At 38.2% G+C, this 19,735-nt stretch overlaps 1 protein-coding gene across 1 annotated transcript in view; it reads right to left on the bottom strand.

Annotated features, from left to right (window-relative positions):
- The window catches only part of MUC2 (mucin 2, oligomeric mucus/gel-forming), a 61,058-nt gene that overhangs the window by 33,669 nt on the left and 7,654 nt on the right, over positions 1-19,735 (bottom strand). Inside the window, exons 10-32 of the mRNA XM_064714904.1 lie at positions 19,324-19,434; positions 18,001-18,070; positions 17,504-17,641; positions 16,802-16,966; positions 16,141-16,235; positions 15,119-15,249; positions 14,216-14,467; positions 13,277-13,329; positions 12,900-13,009; positions 12,344-12,495; positions 11,767-11,905; positions 11,119-11,229; positions 10,635-10,814; positions 9,459-9,698; positions 8,059-8,215; positions 6,851-6,979; positions 5,164-5,314; positions 4,394-4,437; positions 3,635-3,835; positions 3,266-3,295; positions 2,454-2,900; positions 1,676-1,861; positions 445-612 (exon numbers count right to left, since the gene is read on the bottom strand). Of these exons, the coding sequence (XP_064570974.1) occupies positions 445-612; positions 1,676-1,861; positions 2,454-2,900; positions 3,266-3,295; positions 3,635-3,835; positions 4,394-4,437; positions 5,164-5,314; positions 6,851-6,979; positions 8,059-8,215; positions 9,459-9,698; positions 10,635-10,814; positions 11,119-11,229; positions 11,767-11,905; positions 12,344-12,495; positions 12,900-13,009; positions 13,277-13,329; positions 14,216-14,467; positions 15,119-15,249; positions 16,141-16,235; positions 16,802-16,966; positions 17,504-17,641; positions 18,001-18,070; positions 19,324-19,434 (3,460 nt within the window). The remainder of the gene's footprint in view (positions 1-444; positions 613-1,675; positions 1,862-2,453; positions 2,901-3,265; positions 3,296-3,634; positions 3,836-4,393; positions 4,438-5,163; positions 5,315-6,850; positions 6,980-8,058; positions 8,216-9,458; positions 9,699-10,634; positions 10,815-11,118; positions 11,230-11,766; positions 11,906-12,343; positions 12,496-12,899; positions 13,010-13,276; positions 13,330-14,215; positions 14,468-15,118; positions 15,250-16,140; positions 16,236-16,801; positions 16,967-17,503; positions 17,642-18,000; positions 18,071-19,323; positions 19,435-19,735) is intronic.

Below are 19,735 nucleotides of genomic sequence, written 5' to 3'. Positions count from 1 at the left end.
AGCCTGAAATGCCATTGCCACAAACTTTAGCTCCACTCCAACTGCACACCTTGGGTCCAGTGACTACATTCTGGACAGCTGAAGGACAAGGTCCAATGGCAGCAAAAACAACATTCCCATCACTTCAGTATCTGTCTAATCTGGGCACAACTATGAAATACCTCCTTGGAGCACTGTTGAGGCAGGGAAGACAAGACCTTCTCCCAGGGTCCCCTAAATCCTTGTTCCTTTCAAACAGCCAGAACAAGGGCCAGGTTTAGCCACAGGCTGCCCAGAAATTACACCCATCCCTTATCCCTTCCAGAGCCACATATGGAGGTACTCATGGATCTTCCCTACTCCCATAGCAAGGCCAGAAACAACAACAGAGCCAGAGAATTATTTGTGGTACTGTAGTTGGAGGCACAGGGCTTTTGGCGGGAATTTTTTGGCTTTGGAACATACGTTCAGGAGTTTGGATGGTTGGTGTAACAGTTGTTGTTGTTGTCGTCGGTGCACTGCTGGTGGTGGTGCTGCTGCTGGTGCTGGTGGTGGTCGTGGTGCTGCTGAGAGTCTCTGTTGACGTAGAAGTGGTTGTCCATTCCGATGTAGGCGATGCTGTGCTTGGTGTGCCTGTTGGAAACAGCAGGGACAAGGAAAACCGACAAAGACACAAAGGCATCAGTGTGACTCAGTGTGAAATGAACAGAAGTTGTCCATGAGGCAGTTGCCACAGACCTAGAGGGGTCAGGCCACTCTTAGCACAGCAAAGATCTCTAGCACCAGCCCTTCCTTTCTGGCCTCAAAGAGAATAATCCTTTACATCCATGCACAGAAAGTGTGATGGCCCCCCTTTCCTAGCTAGGAGACTCGGGATGCTGCTGGAAGGTGCTTCTCACCATATCACAGAGACCTACCAGTAGGTAAGCAATGAGGACGAATAATGCCTTTTTATGTTGCTGGGACTTTCTATCCCTGCCTCACTACCTGAGCACCTTGCAAATCCTTGCAGTAAGAGCTGTGTGGTGAATTCATCGTCAGAGATGGTAGTGTGAAAAGGAGTAAGTTCCTCTCTGACTCTCATGAAATTTCCCTCTGGTGGAATCTCAGCCTGATGAAGGGCTTCCCAGATTTCTAGCAGATGTCATCACCAAAAGGCTACAGTTCACAGGAAGTGGCATTTTTGAGGATAAAACTGTTTCCAAAAGTGTCCCAGTGTAATCCTTGCTTTTAAGATCTAGAACCATTTTCATCCACTTGTACTGACATGCCAAAGGAAGAGGAGAAAGGGAAGAAAGTCTGCCCAGCTGTTCCTAGAATGACAGTGTCACAGACTAAAGTCCCACTCCAATTGCCCTCCATGAGTGGGTCCAGTGACTACATTCTGGCCAGTTGAAGGACAAGGTCCAATAGCAGGAAAATCAATAATTTCTATCAGTTCAGCATCTGTCTAAGCTGGGCACCAGCATTTTGAGTCAGGGAAGCCAAGACCTTCACCCTAGAACCCCTTAATCCTTGTTCTTCTTAAACAGCTGGCCGAAAGATCAGCTTTGAGCACAGGGCACAGGGCACTTGAGGGGATGAACAGTAATTCCTCCAATCTGCAATCCCATGGAGACACACTGAAGGAGGGGCCAAGGCACCTTCATTTCTCCCACAGAAAAGGAACACATCAGTGAACAGTCCAGAGAAGTACCTGGAGTTGGTGTGGTGGTGGTGTATGTTGGTGTTGGTGAGGATGTGCTTGAAGTAGTTGAGGTGGGCTTTGTTGATTCAGTAGTAGTGGTGGTTGTTGTTGGGGTGCTGGTGGTGGTGGTGAGAGTCTCTGGCGGCGTTGGAGGTGTTGTCGATTGTGGTGTGCTCGGTGTGGGTGGAGATGGGGCTGTTAGAAAGAACAGGGACAGAGAAAACAGACAAAGATACAGAGGCATGAGTGAGACTCAATAGGAACTGAACAGAAGCTGTGCATGAGGCAGCAGCCACAGAGCTAGAGAGGTCAGCTCACCCTTAGCACTGCAAAGGTCTCTGGCACCAGCCCTCCCTTTCTGGCCCCAGAAAGCAGAATCCTTGACATCCATGCACAGAGAGGGTCATAGCCCTCTTTTCCTAGCTAGGAGATTAGGCATACTGCTGGAAAGTGTTTCTCACAAAATCAGCAAGATCATGTCAGCCTTAAGAAGGAAGCCTGTGCAACCCCATCCAGATAATGCCTCTAGCAACAGGAGTTTGAAGCATGGCCTACTCTTTTCTCACACAGCAAGTCCTTCTGGGAATATTGTCTCCAGCAGAAACTTAAAAGTCCAAACTCTCTTAAGTAAGACTTCCTTGCAGACCAATGTTTTCTATGACTGTGACCTGCCTTTAGTAACCAACAGCCCTATATTTCTCCAAAGGCAAAGATCATGGAATATTTTTCGGTTAAATACCTGAAGTTGTTGAAGTTAATGGAGTGAGAACTGATGGTGTATACTCACATGTTGTGGAATGGATGTCTATGGGCGGGGTGGTAATTTCTGTTGAAGTCCTGGTTGTAGTGGTGCTGGCTATTGTTGTCTGGGTGGTGGTTGAAGTTGAAGGTATAGTAGGTGTAGTTGTATGCTCACAAGGAATTTCTTGCCACTCACAACAGTTTACTCTGATTTCATAATTATAGCAAAGTGGCCACATAGTTACATCTTGCTCATCATTTTTACAGATTAGCCCATATTTAACATTGCACTCTACTTTCTGACCAAGTTCTTCTAAGCTCACATCAGGTTTATCCTTAGCCCTGCATTCAATTTCTTCAGGAGCTGTACATATTTTGTTTCCATGTTTTCTTATTTCATCATATGTTTCATAGTCACCACCACCTTCTTCAGGTTTACTAACATCAAACCACTCTGTCCAATCACAGATTAGTTCTGTGACTACGCATGGAGCTGCAAGAAAAGACAGAGGTTTCAGATTTTACAGAGAACATCCTGAGAAGATCCATTTTTTATTTTCTTCCATTAAGGACTAGAGGACTGCATTGCAACATGTAATCGTTCCAAAGAAAAGTTCTAAAATTGGTTCTGTATTACGAGGTCTTTAAACTGGAAGTTTTGCATCAAAATAAAATCACCAAGCTGCATCCTTTAAAAGTTCTTCTTCTCTATATACTAACAGCACTTTTGAAATTACAAAAAATAAAATTCATTTTTGTTTAAAATATATTTTTTCTGTATTAATTGTCTTTAATTTACTCTTCCTTTAAATATTCCTTTGACATTTTTAACAACATTGTTTTGTATTTATAACTTACTTGTAGTGACTGGGTGGCTTGTGGTGGAAACTGAAATAGAAAAAAGAGAGATTATAATTTCAAAAGAAATAGTATTTTTTTTTTGTTGACACTCCTAACATTATTTCTACTATCCCATTAGGATATTGAAAAGCTAACATCTTTTTTCAAAAATAGGAAGGCATCCTATAATATATACTTAAAACTTCTTTCATGAGAAATAAATAAACTCAAAATGCTAAAAGTCTTTCATAGTGTGGTGTGATAAAACAATCCATAAATATTGCTCTATCTGTGTCAACTATAATCCCATATAACTGTACATTCTATATTTAAAACATTTTCCTTAAAGAAAACAATTTTTAGATCACATCTGTATTAATGATTTACCTGTGGTGGTGGTGGTAAGAGTACTGTGAGGGGAGGAGGTTGAAATGGTTGTAGGTGAAGATGTTGGACAGGGATAGACTTCACCAGGAACTACAGAGCCATTTTCTGCACAAATGTATCTTATACATGTGTCACCGTCCTGTACGACTCCCACAGTAGCACCCTCTTCATAACTCGTTCCATTGATGACACAAGGACATCCTGCAAGAAAGCTTTACTGTGCAATTTTTCCACTACCACGTAAGAGGCAGAGGCAAAATACTTATGGACAAGAGAGCATTTACATGAGTCATGATTGTTTTTCAGCTCCTGTTCCTGGAGCTTAGATCTACTGTATTGTGCTAATTTATCTTTACATTTAAAGCAATGTTAGAACATATTTAATCAAGTCCTGAATAAAATGCCTGATGGTACAGACTTAGAAAGTAAATGTTCTAAGAGAAATAATAATTGGAATTTACTATCTGACAGTTTTATATTAATAACTACATGTTCAGGAAGTGCTAACTTGTAGTGAAATCCATTACTTTGGATATGGGATGTGGGGAGAAAGACTGAAAGGGCATGAAAAAAAGGTTTAACCAGAAGCATTAACAGCAAAGTTCAAAAAAAGTGCTGCCAAATTTTCTTTAGTCACAACTTTCACTAGCACCGGAAAGAATTATTCTGAATCAATACTAAGCCTTCCTATAGTCAGAGAGAGCAGTTCTGTGCATTTGCTTTTCTTTTTGTTTCCAGAAAAAGTCAAACGTTATTTACCTGGGACCGGTTTACACTCTATGGATCCTGATGGGACACAGATACTAAAAGAAAAATTTTCAAAAATTAAAATGTTGCTGATGTTTCATTGCACTTGTTAGCAGAATCAAGAGCACAGAAACATAGATATTTGTCACTTGATCTTCATTAACACTACTGCATATTTTTCTGGGTATATTTTCTAGTATTGCCTACCATTTTTCCTTCAAACTAAGTCACCACTTTCAGCTCAATTGTGAGTTGCAATACTGCAATAACAACTGTTTTGCAGAGCGAACTTTCAGCTAGATCAGATTACTCTCTGGTCCCCAAGTGGAGCCAGAGGTGTAAGTGCTGTCATTGCTAACACTCTAAGCATGAAGAGTTAGGACTCAATCTCTTTCAGGGCAAGAGTATTTCAGACTACAGTGATTTTGAAGTCCCAGTTTTAAGTGAGAATGCAAGGCAGAGTAGCCCCTCTTCCCAAAGAGTAGTGATAATTGAAAGGTTGTTTTAGAAGTTCATTGATGTTTCATTATATAATTTATGACAGTTGACAGGTATAATTACTGAATTTGCTAGTACACTTATTATAATAACAATACCAACCTAAAATCTGTGTTATTATGAGTTTGGAAAATTATGAAATGCAAGAATATATTAGCTCTTCAGCTGAAGTTGCATCTCTATTTGTTTGAGGCCCAGTAAAGTAAATGAAGGACTCTGCATACACTAATTATTTCCTGAAATACCGCAAGGAAATAATTAGTGGTTAATAATATTTTATATACCATGTTGTACAGTTTTCCTCTGTGGGTACTTCTTGCCAAGGGGGCACATAGGTTCCATCCTCGAGGTAACATCCACATTGATCTCCAGTCACACATTGCTTTGTGTCTTCATTGTAAATAGGCTTGTCCTTAGGGCATCTGGGGTAGCAACCTTTTGATGACAGGTAGAGCAGAATAAGGATGAAGAAAATGTACAAAAAGTTACTTTTGTACCTTCTGAAAGTAAACTATTCTCACTGAATCAAGCATAGTGAAAGAAATCTAAAACTTCCCATTCAAATAAAGCTGTGAACAATTAGTCTTTCCAAAAGACTTCAACAGTTCTCATTGATAATACTGGTGTGAGGAGGATTAAGTAAGAAGTTTTTTTATGAAAACTAGTAAAGTTTCTTTTTCTTAGTTCAATACCTTGGAGAAACCCCTAATACATACTCATTTCTATGGGCAACTAGTAGTTTTAAGACAAAGAAATACCCCAATCTTTGTATAGATCACTATATAAATAATATTTTTGTGCAGAATATGGAAGCAGATTCACTAACAAACAGGTTTTCCACTACATTTCTTGGAACATTAGGCATTGTTTATATGCCTAGAATACACCAGGTGTCTCTACCTCAAACAGATAATTTATCTATGGTTTTCTTTTCCCATAGGCAGTGATCCAAACTTTACTGCAAGGAATTGACTGTCAATTGTAATTCATTTTTTCATGTAAATACAGCTTAAAATATTATTCTGTTGTTATTACTATTATTATTATTATATTTCCTTCCTCCAAATAACCTCTTATTAAGTCCAATTATTAATGACATAAAGTTCTCTTTTTACTGTACTGAAGTTCTAAATAGCCTTTAAACTGAAGCACCATGTAATTAGCTGGTACTTAAAAGTCACTTTACACTGCCAGACTGTACTTAAAATGTCCTAACAAAAATAGGTGTGCTCTAAATTTCTATTGAAATTAAGCAACAAAAATAATTCAGAAATATAATTGGATATATGATAATCTGCCTTCTGGCACTTCCCAAATCTTATCTTCTAAGAATATAAAATAATTTATTTTAAAATGCAGAGGCTTGTTGGGTTTTTAAAAAATATTTTGGTTGGGGATTTTAGCTGATTTCTAGTAGGTTTTTTTGATATGTTTTTTGGGTTTTTTTGGTTTTTTTTCTCTGTTTTACTTTTTTGGTTTTGTTCGGTTTGGTTTGTTCTGTTTCTCTTGAGTTTTCGTTTGTTTGATTTTTTTCTTTCAATTTTTTTACTAGCAGTTCAAAGCAAAGTCAAATTCAAGGCATTTCTTGCCAATCCCTAAACTGCAGATAACTGCTTCCAGTACAGACCAAAAAGACTTTATGGCTAAAAATACAGCTTCTTTCTCCAGCTTAACCATGTAGTAAACCAGGATATACTTGTAAAGTCTTTCACATTCTTGGATCATTAGAGTCCTTGTAATGTGAAATTCCTGTTCCATTATCAACCACAAGGACTGCCACCTACTAATATCTCATCTGCAAAGAAAACAGAATCTCCAGTATGAATCCAATATAAAGCAGCATCAGTGTGTCTGCTACAAAAGATATTTTCCAGTGTAAAGGTAGGTGAATGTTTCAGACTTTCATGAATTCTGAAGATATCCGAAAAAAGTTATACAAAACACAATATTAAGTGGCAAGGAATTTATTACCTTCCAGTAATGGTACTGTAAAGTTGGTGCTGACATTGTTGATCATCCTGCAGGTTGTGATATTACTGCCACAAGGCTCATAGTGCCAGTCACACTCATTGCGAGGGTTGTAGTAGTCACAGAATATCGCTGATGAGAAAAGAGAGAAGCTGATTAAAAGCAAGCTTGCCAGAATGCACTTCTGAGAAGGCCTTTTAAGGTACAAGCTATATCAATCTACTAATTAAGCTGGCCAAATTTCTCTTGAGGTAAACGACCTGGACTTTTTACTACTCTGCTTACATTTAGGATACATCAAAACACTGGTGCCCAAGACTGAAATTTTAAATATTCAGGCCATTGGATAAAAATGCTTCAAATCATAAAGAAAATCTATTTTAAATTCTGACAGTATTTTTCTTCCGTAGCTACTAGCAAACTCCTAAATATTTTTCAGTTTCATACAAAATAGTTCCAGCTTTATCACACAGGCTCAAAGTCCAAGAGGAAGCATATGAGCCACTAAGAATACAACTTAATACAACCAGCTTACACGACTAGAGACAGAGGAAGGAGTTTTTATTAACTTATATAGCAGAGCTGAATTAAACTTGAATTTTTTTTTTCACTGGCTTCTTACACTTAAAAGCTCCAATTAATCCAAATTTTTAATCTGAATGATTTTTTAAAATTAAAAAAATTATATATTTCCACTACTTAGAATCTCAACATTTTGATTTGAGTGCTTTTTGGGCAATATTAATTTAAATACTATTTTACATTAATTTATGATGTACTGGTATGAGTACTAGCACCACTAATGGACACCGCTTAATATACGCAATGCTGATTAGGTTCAGGGCTACAGCACGGGAGTGCTATATAAAATCAAATTCTGAGTAATTTGAACAACTGAAAGAGGAAAGAGAGAAGAGAAGAGAAGAGAAGAGAAGAGAAGAGAAGAGAAGAGAAGAGAAGAGAAGAGAAGAGAAGAGAAGAGAAGAGAAGAGAAGAGAAGAGAAGAGAAGAGAAGAGAAGAGAAGAGAAGAGACAGCTGAACAGAAAACAGTTGAAATATACAAATTTACTAGCCTGTTTGTTCCCTGATATGCTGAGAAAAGGTTTCACCAAGTCACCAGCATTACCTTGCAGTAACAGTACTAATGATTTATTTGACCGGCTTTCTGACAGCAGCTAGAAAGATACAGTTGTATTTATCTGTTACTCACGGCAGATATCAGGAGTTCTCCAGAAAACACAGGCCTCAGCCTTGATGCACTCTTGGGCATACGCTGCAACTGCAGAGCAGAAGCACTCGCAGTCCCCACCGCTGTCACAGGAGCAGGCATCATGAACACAAGCCTCATAGTAAGGAAGTGGGTCCACCTGTCAGGGGAAGAAATGATGCTCCAGTTCATCTCCAAATTAGTTTTCAAACTAATATGTTTGAGAGCTCTTGATAGGTGGGAATTGAGCTAGGAAGGAATGAGACTGTGCCTAAGAGTTACCAAATCACAAATACAGGCTTGAAGGTGCTCAATATGTTTTGGGGAATAATAGACTTAAAATAATATAGCTCCTTCGTAAGTTGCTATAACTGAAAAAACAAAGTAAGAGTCCTTGGCAGTGCTCACCACACTCCTTGGCTATTTTCTAATAGAGTTTCATTTTAGTGGTCCCAAAACCAAGCTGAATTGATGCCAGTAAAATCTTATCTTCCAGCAAGCTTTGCCAACCAAATGGTAAACAATGTCAGAAAGACTGCATTCACAGCAAATATGAAGCATGCAATTTTGTGCCTAGCAGTTTTTGGAGTTTATCCAATGACACATTAAAAAAAGCTTTTTTTTTTTTTTTTTAATTTGAGACTGCAAGAGGAAAAACTTAGACTGGATTTTTGCTGCTGAAGTAAACCACATGGAAATATATAACAAATTATTTAAATTAATAACTGTTTGCGTCTTTTCCACAGTGAGTTAAGAACAAATTGTTGTTAATATTACCATGCATCAGGAAAGAACTGAGAAATAAAAAAAAGCGCTCTCTGTGCACTATAATCTGGAAGCTGTGGGCTGTCACAGTGTTTGCTGTGACAATTTGGAGGCACAGTACCAGCAGCTGTCTGTCTAAACTGTGTGATGTCAGTGGTGTCTAAAAAGATCCTTTTTATAGTGTTGAATATCCTTGAATACTACAAGAAGTAGTAGCCTCTTCAACAGCCACCTTTCATGTTTAGTACAAATTTCCATCAGGAGATGGATCTGATGATTGTAAGGTCCTTCAGTACTTGTAATTCTGACTGTCTCTAAACAAGAGATGGTGCAACTGCAGTGAATACAGGCCTGTTCAGGATACATTTTTGAAGCTAACTTGCAGAGTAGTAGCAGTGAAACTGTGGTGATGAAAATGGGTTTGTACAGCTGAGGCTGTCACCACTACTGACACAGTCCCATTGCCACAGAGACTAAGACTGCTTTGACTAAGGCCACATGAAAGTTCTGACACCTGTAGCTGTACTCAAGACTTAACTGAAGATCAATCTATTTAACCATCTCTTCATTCATTTCTGATGGTTTTGCATTATCAGAAATGCACTGTGCTGTCCCATCACCTACTGTCTTCTACAAACCTTGGAGTGACAAATTTTGAAGACTTCACTCTGGATGATGCTGCATTCTTTCTCTGCCCAAGACTTCCGGTGTGGTTTCAGATCACAGGGCTTAATCTCTTCTGTGACATCTGGGCACATGGGAGATTGTTTCCAGGAATTTCCAAAATTCAGAGGATTATTGTCCTGCAGTCCACTCCTTGTTGTAAAATCATTGTTTGCCTTGTCATCAAAGTTGCCACACAGACCACACACTTTACCCTGGAAAAGAAAATTGAGTTTTTAAATATACCATGGAAATGAGAAACAGGCTCTGGCAAAGTAAGAGAAAAACATTGACGTGAAAAATGACAAATAACTGCCTGTGTAAATGATGACTTTCTTATTTACTGTCAAATCATTTGTGCAGAAAATAAATTTTTATTTGTCTGTCCTCAGCAAATTATTCAGCTGCCATGCCTTCCCTCCTTGAAATCATTTATATCTAATGTATTTCCATATCACTGTCTCCATATCCAACTTAAAACATTAAAGGGTGCCCAAGCCTCTTACAGCTGAGAAGAATTATTTATTCTCCATTCTCTACTCAAAGCTGTTTTTATTAAAAGTTTCTAACATAATGATCAGCATTTCTTCATTCATGGAAAAGAAATGACAGGGACCCATTTTTCTTGAAAGAAAATGTATCAATCTTCCCTCAATGGTGAATTTTTAGTAGTGTTATTTAAGGTCCACCAATCCCCTCAAGTAACAGTATGTCACTGTTTGTACAATGCCTCAATATTCTTCAATTCAGGATGCTGAATTTCAGGAACCAGAAGCATGGCCGTACATTGCATTGGGAGTTTGGTTTTAACGCAGGGCTGAGATTGCACATAGGTTTCCAAGCACATGTGCAGTCAGTCCATATCCCCTAAATTATTCTGGATGATGGCTATTAATACTCAGAAACATTGCCTGAGATGTTTATCTCTATTGGAATAACATCCTATGCATTCTGTGCAATGCATTGTGATATACTGTAAGAAACCCCAGAAGCACTTCTGCAAGCTGTGACTGTAACAATGCAAGCTGACCATTAGTGCACAGAGGATATAGGAATTAGACATGGAGTCAGAATAAAAGAACATTTATGTTCTTTTATGTTTCCTTGTCTATTCACAATACTACTTCAGAAGAAGACAGACAAGCACTAACCTTGTAATCAGGGCTCAGCTTGATGAAAACAGTAGTCTTCTTGTCCCAGATCAGCATCACACCATTGCTAGCCTCAATAACCAGGTACAGGCCGACTGTCCTGTTCCAATACTGCACATCATCACCAACATCTCGCTGAATTTCTTTGTACTCTTTGTTCTCCAATTTCAGCTCAGTTTTCTGAAAGATAAAGGAGAAGTATTGTAACACTAATTTCTATGATGAGACAAAATATTAGACACTTGTAACAGTGCAACTCATTCTGCAACCAGTATTTCAGACTCTGGGATGACTTCCAAGATGGCAGAGAGTGGTGTAGCACTTCTGTTTGAGAGAGTTTTCATCACCTGAGAACCTACACCTTTACAGAATAATTTGCTAGGGCCTCTAATGCTTGTTACAGCTGCTTTTAGGGGCTTGACTTCAGAGCATTAAATTTTTGTTAATACTTTAGTACTGATATATACTGACTGTCATCACTCACCCCTAGGAACATTTTGATAGCCTTTGAGCAGGTGACTCCTGTAGTTCCACAAGGAACATTCTCTGTGATGATACTGAATGAGCCACTGGAATTTTTGTCACCGCAGAAGTCCTATTGAAAAAGAAAAAAAAGAACATGAGAAAATTAGGTAGAATATTTCATTGTAGTCCAATCTCATAAGAATTGCAATCATTTAAATCTTCACAGTGTATAAATAGTTACTGCTCCTTCAAATGTGAGATCCTACACACACATGTTTTTACAGATGCGTGGCCATGCATACATCTAAACAGTTAACACAGTCTCAGCCTGGGAAAAAGAGTGGGACAATGAAACAAAGTAAGGAATATATCTTTAAATAAAAGTTTCAAGTATCTAAGCTTAGAATTTGGATTTATTTCACAAATTATAATTGGCGCTCGCTGTAACATAGTTCTGTTCCATGTAATTTATTATATCTATATTTGAAAAAAAAGAAAAGCCACATTCACACAGCTTGCCTGCACTGAAAATACACAATTTATCCTGGCAGAATGTGTGAAACCCTTGGGAACAATGATGACAGGCAATAAGGAATGACAAAACCAAAGAGGAAAGTAGATTTTCAAGGCAATCAAATTCCTTTTCAGCCCTCCTGATGAGCATTACCTGAGTAGCCACATATTCACAGCTCCCATCAAAGTCATAGAATTTCCCATCAAAAGTGTTATAATGGCCGCTTCCATATATCATACAAGTCCCATAGCACACGTCCTCAGTGCATTTCCAAACCCCTTTCTGGCAGGTGCTAGAAGAGAGCAGAGAAGTTGAATTTTCAGATCTCACCACGAGTGTGCTGTTTGAAGAACTGCAGAACAAACCAAGCAACTGCCGGATATAATGTGACAATATGCAAAATATCCAAGCCTCAGCTTCAATTGATAAGCCTGTTTTTAAGCCTATAACATGATTTTCACTCTGGTGAGCTACAATCTTTAGATTTGATAGCCTTTATTTTTAAAAAATGAGCGAATTTTCCCAACCAGAGATGCCTACTGGAAACAGAGGTAACCACCACCCCCATACTTCCAGCAGAATCTGTATTTTCTGAGATAGCAATAATATTCCTGAAAATTAAGGATGATACTTGCAGCTTTTGCAGCTGCTGTAGCACATAAGCCTAGATATGACTATGAATATAGTGCATAGAATATATTCAAGAAGAGAATATTCACTTATAACTCACCAGGTGTTGCAGTCCACTTTTATCTTGCCTCCAGAATGATACCACTCATTGTTGTGAATGCATGGGCAATCTTTTTGCTCGACACAGCCCCCTCTGCCATCATCAAACAGACCTTCAGGGCACACACAGCCTGAGACACACTCTGTCTGGAACTAAGGAATATAAGTAGAAATGGTTACCTTATGACAAAGCGCTGCATCCTAATTCCACTTCTTCACACTTTAAAATCTGCATTTAGAACTACACAGTCTAATATTGATTCGTTTTATAACGTGTTTTTTTTCTAGGTTTCCAATGTTTTTCTTTTCTTTTTGAATTGTGTAAGAACTCAAATTCTTTTTTGCTTGGAAATCATAACTCTAGTGAAGATACAGTAAAGAGAAGAGGGAAACCATTGTGAAAATGGCAACAGATTATTATCATTGGGGGGGGGAAGTGTAGATTAAACCAAAGAGAAACAAACTGCTAGTTAAAACTGTATTTGCTGTGTAGCACCATGTCATGTAAAGAATACAGAATAAAGAAAGCAAGACACAAAGAAAAGTTGAATACATACGTGATCGGTTTGAGGAGTATGACAGCTAAGTTGTAGAGGTGTTTGGGAAGTCCACTTCGAGAATGCATTGCAGTCAAAGTATGTCTTGTTAGAAGAACATTCTGTTTCACCTGGAAGATAAATTGTTGGTTTAGATCAATCAAGGCAAAAGAAATGCAGTGAAAAGTGGTAGTTCCTCAGACAGAAATCTTGGTCTATCCTTATGAAAAAAATAGACTTACTGAAGAGAGAACAAAGTGATAATGTGTTACTGTTTTACATAAAGGGGAAAAAAACATGCAAAACAAGTAAATGGAGAATTCAAAAAGGGAAGTAGGTTTGGGCTGGGAGGTTGGCTATAGATTTTATTCCAGTTTAGTTTATAGAATGTCACTTACTTCTCATTCTTAATTTCACTGAAGTGCACTGGATCTTTGCATTTCGGCAAACACTAGAAAAGTGAAGTAGAATTAAAAAAAAAAAGCAAGCTCAATATCTTCAATTTAAGTCTAAGGACTGGTTTTTATAAATTTGAGAGTATTTATTAAAGATATCCTGCATAATTTCTACTGGAATTTCAAGGCAAATTCTATTGAATTACAGTCATTAATTTTTTTGTTGGAGAAAAAGTGTAGCAAGATTTTAGGCATAATGCACATAAAAATGTTATACAGCTATTCTATCAATCTTTGATACTATGTTCTATGACAGCTCAGGAATTAGATAGTAATGACACATAATAATTATAATTTAAATGAAAGCCTCTATTTGGATACACAGTGTATTTTCATGACTATTGAATTTATATGTTGCAAATTTGTTGACCTATATGCTTCTTCTGCTGGATGAAAGAAGGAATTTCACAGTTTGCACTGATGACTCAGGCAGCAAACTGTTGCCAGAGACCATGGGAAAATATAAAAGAACCATAAATGTTGTTTTCAAAAGCCTATGCTACAGTGAATACATATCAAGGGACCTTCCTCCAGTGGAAAACAAGCAATCTGCATTTGCTAGAAAAGCAAACATAACACATAGGCCTTTTAGCTTCCTTTCACCACTCTGCCTAACAAAGCCTAATTAACACTGCAGCTTCAGAATAACATTTATCTGTGAAGGCCAATACTCAAATCTCCAAAGCAAGCTGCATTTCTCAATTATTGATAAATTACATTGCAATTATCATTGCATTGAATAATGCTTTGCTTAGCATGAAGATGATGTGAAATGCATGAGAAATACTGATTAGAGTATCAAAAAACCTAAGCACCTTACACCTAACAAGTAATTTTTAAAGGGCTTTTTCCCCACAAAAAAGAAGCCAAAATAAAACATACCAGCGTTCTCCATCTTTTGTGAAATACTCCCCAGGTTCCAGGTATGATCCCTTGTAATAACATGGGCACTGGGAGATGGGAACACAGTTATCCTGGTTATCCAAGTATGTATTGGATGGGCAGCCACAGCCATCCACAGGGGCAAAGTCTTGCAAGCAATACTTTTCACCATCAGCAAGGGAGCGACAGGTTTGCTGGCACATTGTAAGGTTGTAAAGGAAGACTTGATTTCCTGGGCAGGAAGATGCTTCACTGCCTGGAGGGGAAAAAACCAAACTGATAAGTATGGGATGCAGGATGGAAAATTTGGCCTTAACATTTTCATTTTGCTTTCTTTGGCTGTGCCGAATGTAGTGATAAAAACATTCCCTTACATCATATTAAAGTATCAGAAAAATATCAGAAGTCACAAGTAACACTAACCTAACTTTACCAGTTGAAGACTTATTTTTAACTGCTACTAACAGTTTCTACTTTCATAGCCCTATCTGTTTCACATACTGATAATCAGATAGTGAGCACAATATAATAAACTGCTAGTCTCTAACATACTGAACTGTTGATGTAGAGCAAGCATGATCAGAAACAAAGACATTGATAAACAAATGCACAGTAAAAGCCCTGATGGCTGGGATTCCATTAGTAAATGGAAACCTATTAGCTAGACTGGGAAAAGAAGATGAAAGTTAAAAATATTGCTTTCTGCTTTTAAGTACAAAAATTGCAAATTACATCTGAAGAATATAATGCGAATTTGTAAACATTATCAGCATTGTCTCTTTTTGGTCCTTTAGATACTCCAAATCCCTTAACAGTAAGATGGAGCACTAACAACCAAATTCAAGAGAGAGCCTGCTTATTTCTCATGGTTAATTATTTCCACAGGGATTACTGTTCCATTACTTACTGCAAACACTCTTTCTCCAGTCTCCCAGTATGATCCCTTTGAAAGCACAGGCTCTTGAGTAAGAGGACAGGGCAGCACACAAACATTCTTCATTGTCTTCACAGAGGCAGGTGTCATATTTACATTTCTGAAAAAAAAGAACAAAAGGGTCAGTAAGTCCACAGGAAATCAATGGGCAATTGCAACTTGATTGCTACAAAATGTCCTGTCAGCTTTTCCTGATGTTGTTTGTATTAATTCCCATGACCACAGAACAGTGAAAGGAATGGACAAAGACCAGAGAGTTAAAGTGCTGCTTCATTTAACACACAATGAAAATACTTGGATGCTTATTCTAACCTAAGCCAAGTCTCTTGAACCTTTAAAAAGTAGTCAGCCTCCTAAAAACACATTTTTCAAAGGATATTGATACCATTCATTCTCAGTAACTAATTAGAAATTCAGAGAACCACAAAAACTACAATAATAAAGGCAAAATAATAACCAGGTCTACGAAGACCTTTACAACGTTTGAGCTCACACTGACTTCCAAGTATAAGCAATGATTTTAGAATTCCTTTTCCTCAGGTGAGTCTCCATTACTGCTCAACAGAGATGAGCACAGGGGAAAAGAATTCATGGAGACTGGCATGAAAGTGATTTGGTGTTACATTCCAACCAATATATGGTTGGAATTTCCCCCTCACTTTAGAGAAACTAATGTTTCTAAACTTAAACTGTGCACATCTGCAACTCTTGAGTCTTCTTTTCAGTCCAAATATCCAAGCCAATAAACATGTCACAAAAAGGAAAAAAAGCAAAATAAAAAAATGTACATTTTTATTCAGCAGCAGCCCATAAGGATCTCATCATATGAGATACTTTGCATGCTATGTTGCTTGAATCAGTCAATGAAAAAACTTCAGCATGTCTTATGGACAAGTTACTCACTGATGTCTCAAATGTTGAAACAATGATCAAGGTCTACAGTTAACCATCTGAAATAATGCAGTACTAAAAGAGTGCAAAATTACAATACCTTATAGTATTCTGAAGGATCAACGGCTATGTGACATCTTGCAAAAGGACCCTTTGGGTTTCTCAGCAAAGAGCACCAATGCTCAGCATAATTTGCTGCAAAAAAAAGAGAAATTAATCACATTTCCTTATCTTCTTTGTGTCATGCCTAGTTATGCTGATGCATAAATGCAGTGCAGAAATATGTATGAGAGAACTGTGTGCATTTTGGGGAGTGGAGAAACTACATGTAATCACCACACATATACTTCTAATCCTTCAGAGACATGCAATCATAAAATCAAAAACTGCACTGTAGTTTTGCAATTTGTATACATGGAATTGTGACAGCTCTTTCCATTTGGGGACCGTAAATTTAAGTTAAACATAAGGATACATAATGCTAGGAGATACAAGCTGTCTTTTAAGATAGTACAAATTAATGATTGTTTTGTCCCATTCTACCACCTCAGGATTCTTTTACAATCACCCCTTAAATTTTCACTTCAGTTTGATGAAGTGCTTGTATGTATACATACTTGCAGTTATTAATTATTAATGTTACAGTCCTGTAAAAAATCTTCAATGCCCCACTACAACTCTTACAGGCCTGTTGCAGTAATGCACAGCAGACACTGCTCATCCTGGCAGAAGCCAAGCCTCTGACTCATTAATGTGCTTACCACTTTCAATGCTGAGACTGCAGGGATCTTCCAGCTTTTCTACCTGGTCTGCGCAGGTGGACTGAGCTTTCCATGTGTTAGCAAAGGCAGATCCTGTAGCCTCAATCAGCCCACTGGTTGTTCTAAAGTCATCACCTTCCATTCCATTGAAGTTTCCACAAAGACCTATTTGAGAACAAGGTAAAAATTTCACATAAGCATTACTTAGTCTCATACTGAAAGGCCAAAGGAAAGGGACAACTGATCACAAACACTATAAACAGCTGATTACTCCACATCAATTTAATGCATAATATAAATACTGTGGTTTTAGATGCCCTGGTTTAAATCTTCCACATATTCAAGAATAGTAACCATGAAGATATCTGTGCTTCAAGAGATTACTACTCTAGCCCAAATTTTTTATGCTTTCTGATGATATTGAAACCACAAAATACACTAAAAACCTGGTTTTGTGGATAGTTTACAAATAGACCAAATACAAAATTAGGGAATATTCTAAGAAACACCTATGTACTGGCAATGATAGGTCATTTCAATATCAAAAAATAAAACCACATTTCTAGTTTGCTTGAGCCAGTTTTCTTTCTGTTTTCTCCCCTCAAATTAACAAGTAGCATGAGTTATCACTCCTATAAAGAATACATGATTATTCAGCTGTGAAACAGCATGAGTTTGCTTCCCATTTGCATAGATACTTGCCTTGAAGTTTTCCTTTAACTGACTGATCCACAGTCACAAACAGCTGCATGACTCGGAACAGCTGGATCTGCATCTGAAGCCCAAATGGAGTTTGTACAACAAAGTAGTTGGAAGACGGCTTGAATACTGAGAAGCTGGCTGCAAAACAAAACATGAACTGTTGTAATGAACAAGTACACACAGGCTGCCAAAAGAAACACTTCTTATTAGATTCTCATGTATCACCCAGCATGAAATCTCTGACACCAGAATTCAATTAATATCTTTTTTCCTTTAAAAATCACTGGCCGAGTAGATATGATGCTGATGCTTAAAGACTTAACAAGTTGATTATAAAGGCTGGTCTCTGGGATCAGAACCAAATGGGCATGCCCACACCATGAAACCAGGTTTGGAAAGTGCTAAATACCCCTCTTCCACTTTTGCCTATATAAAAATACACCTCTCCATGAGAAGCCAGGTGCGTGACACTTGACATACAAGGCTGTGTCCCTTACTTGACACATGAGGCACATTCACTGTCATCTCGTTCAGGAGCACGCTGCCATCTGATCTGAAAACCACCACCTGTGTAACAGCAAATGGAATCAATGAGGTTCCAGGGACTGGTGAAAACTAAGATTTTACAAATACAAAGAAGATTAACAGAGAGGACATTTACATATTTAGGATCTGTCTAGATCTCCAAATTTTTGAAAAGAAAAATCTATCTGGAAATAGAACATGGCAGCAACTCTATAGATTATCTGGTCTATATATTCTCATAAACAAAGAGACCACTGAAGTGAATATTTGAGAAGGTTGAATTGTATCATCATTTGTCGGATCTCAAAATCTCAGCCCTGAGATCTGAGCCTCCGAGACCAGCTTGGGGGTCTCGGGAGTCCTGGAATGTTGCCAGAAGTGTCTGGTAGCTGGACTTTAACCCTACACAGGAGACGACAAGGATGAGGGCCTCACCGGGGTGAAGGGTGGAAAGATTAGTTAATTAGAGGGTGAGACACAAGGTTTAGGATTTATGTACAGGGGGGTTTAGAGGAGTAAGATGGAGGAATTGGGGTGTGTCCTGTCCTCCTCCTTCTTCCTCCTCTCCTCCATCTTCTTTGGCCACGGTGGCACCTTTCTATTGGTTATTACTAAGAGTACACCGAGTTATAACAATAGATGGTATTGGGGAAAAATGATAAATATTGTATACGTCACAATGGGTATAAAGATAGGTGCCTGCCCCGGAGGGAGATAGAGTGTGCCCATGGCTGACTGCTGAGCAGATCTCTGCTGGCTGAAAGAACATCTTTTAGATAAACAATTAATAAACATAAAACCAGAAAGAAGAACTGAAGCCTCTTCTCGTTCTTTGATACGCGGGTGCCCCAAGGCCACCTCCGGGCCACCTCCGGGCCTCCCAGGCCCCTCAAACAGCTGAGATAAACCTGACAATCATTCAAAGACAAGATTTCTTCTGAAAAAGACTCAATTAGAACTATAAAATAATATCTGAATGAAGAAAAAAATTATGAGAATGGTGGAAAAGAATAGGTACCCTTCCTTCCAGACACCTGGAATTCTGTGAGAAAAATCATAACACACAGAGCAGAGAAAAGAAGTGGGGGAAATGTCAGTGGTTTTGAATCTCATATTTTTTTTAAGTTTAGGTTTATTTTGAATTCTTGGGGCAGAAATCTGAGCTGTTTGTCAGCCTGTCTGAAGTTCCTTATCTATCCACAATTATGACTCCAGAAGAAAAAAGTATTCACTCACATTAAGGGAAATATGTTAATTTTCAACATATCTAGCAGAATCAACAGAACAGCACTTACATTCTTTTTGTTATCCACTAACAGCACAACAGTCTTCAAGCAGGTCTGTTTGTCTGTGGAGCCACAGGGAGCCAGTTCTGCCAGGAGAGCATAACTCTCATTTGCAGTACCCTACAATCACAGGGAAAGAAATGTCCATTAGTCATATTAAAAATCTCATGAAATGATTTCCACAACAAAGACTAAATTCATCAGTTACAATAACTTTCCGAGCTCAACAAGATTTTCCTCATTCTCTAGAAAAACTGACACCAGATATTTTAGGGATAAACGAAACAGCTGCCTACCTCTTTTCCCCACCTGACTTTGACACTCAGAAGTAGCTATTGCAGAAGTGGCCAAGAAATTCTAATCCTGAGACCTTTCTATTTCATACATACAAAGGACTTCACTGGATAATGACAGCAAAGGC

Source organism: Zonotrichia leucophrys, chromosome 5 (assembly GCF_028769735.1).
Source record: "Zonotrichia leucophrys gambelii isolate GWCS_2022_RI chromosome 5, RI_Zleu_2.0, whole genome shotgun sequence".
Classification (NCBI taxonomy): domain Eukaryota; kingdom Metazoa; phylum Chordata; class Aves; order Passeriformes; family Passerellidae; genus Zonotrichia; species Zonotrichia leucophrys.
The sequence above is the reverse complement of the archived record's forward strand: the minus strand, read 5'-3'. Positions and strand labels throughout refer to the sequence as shown.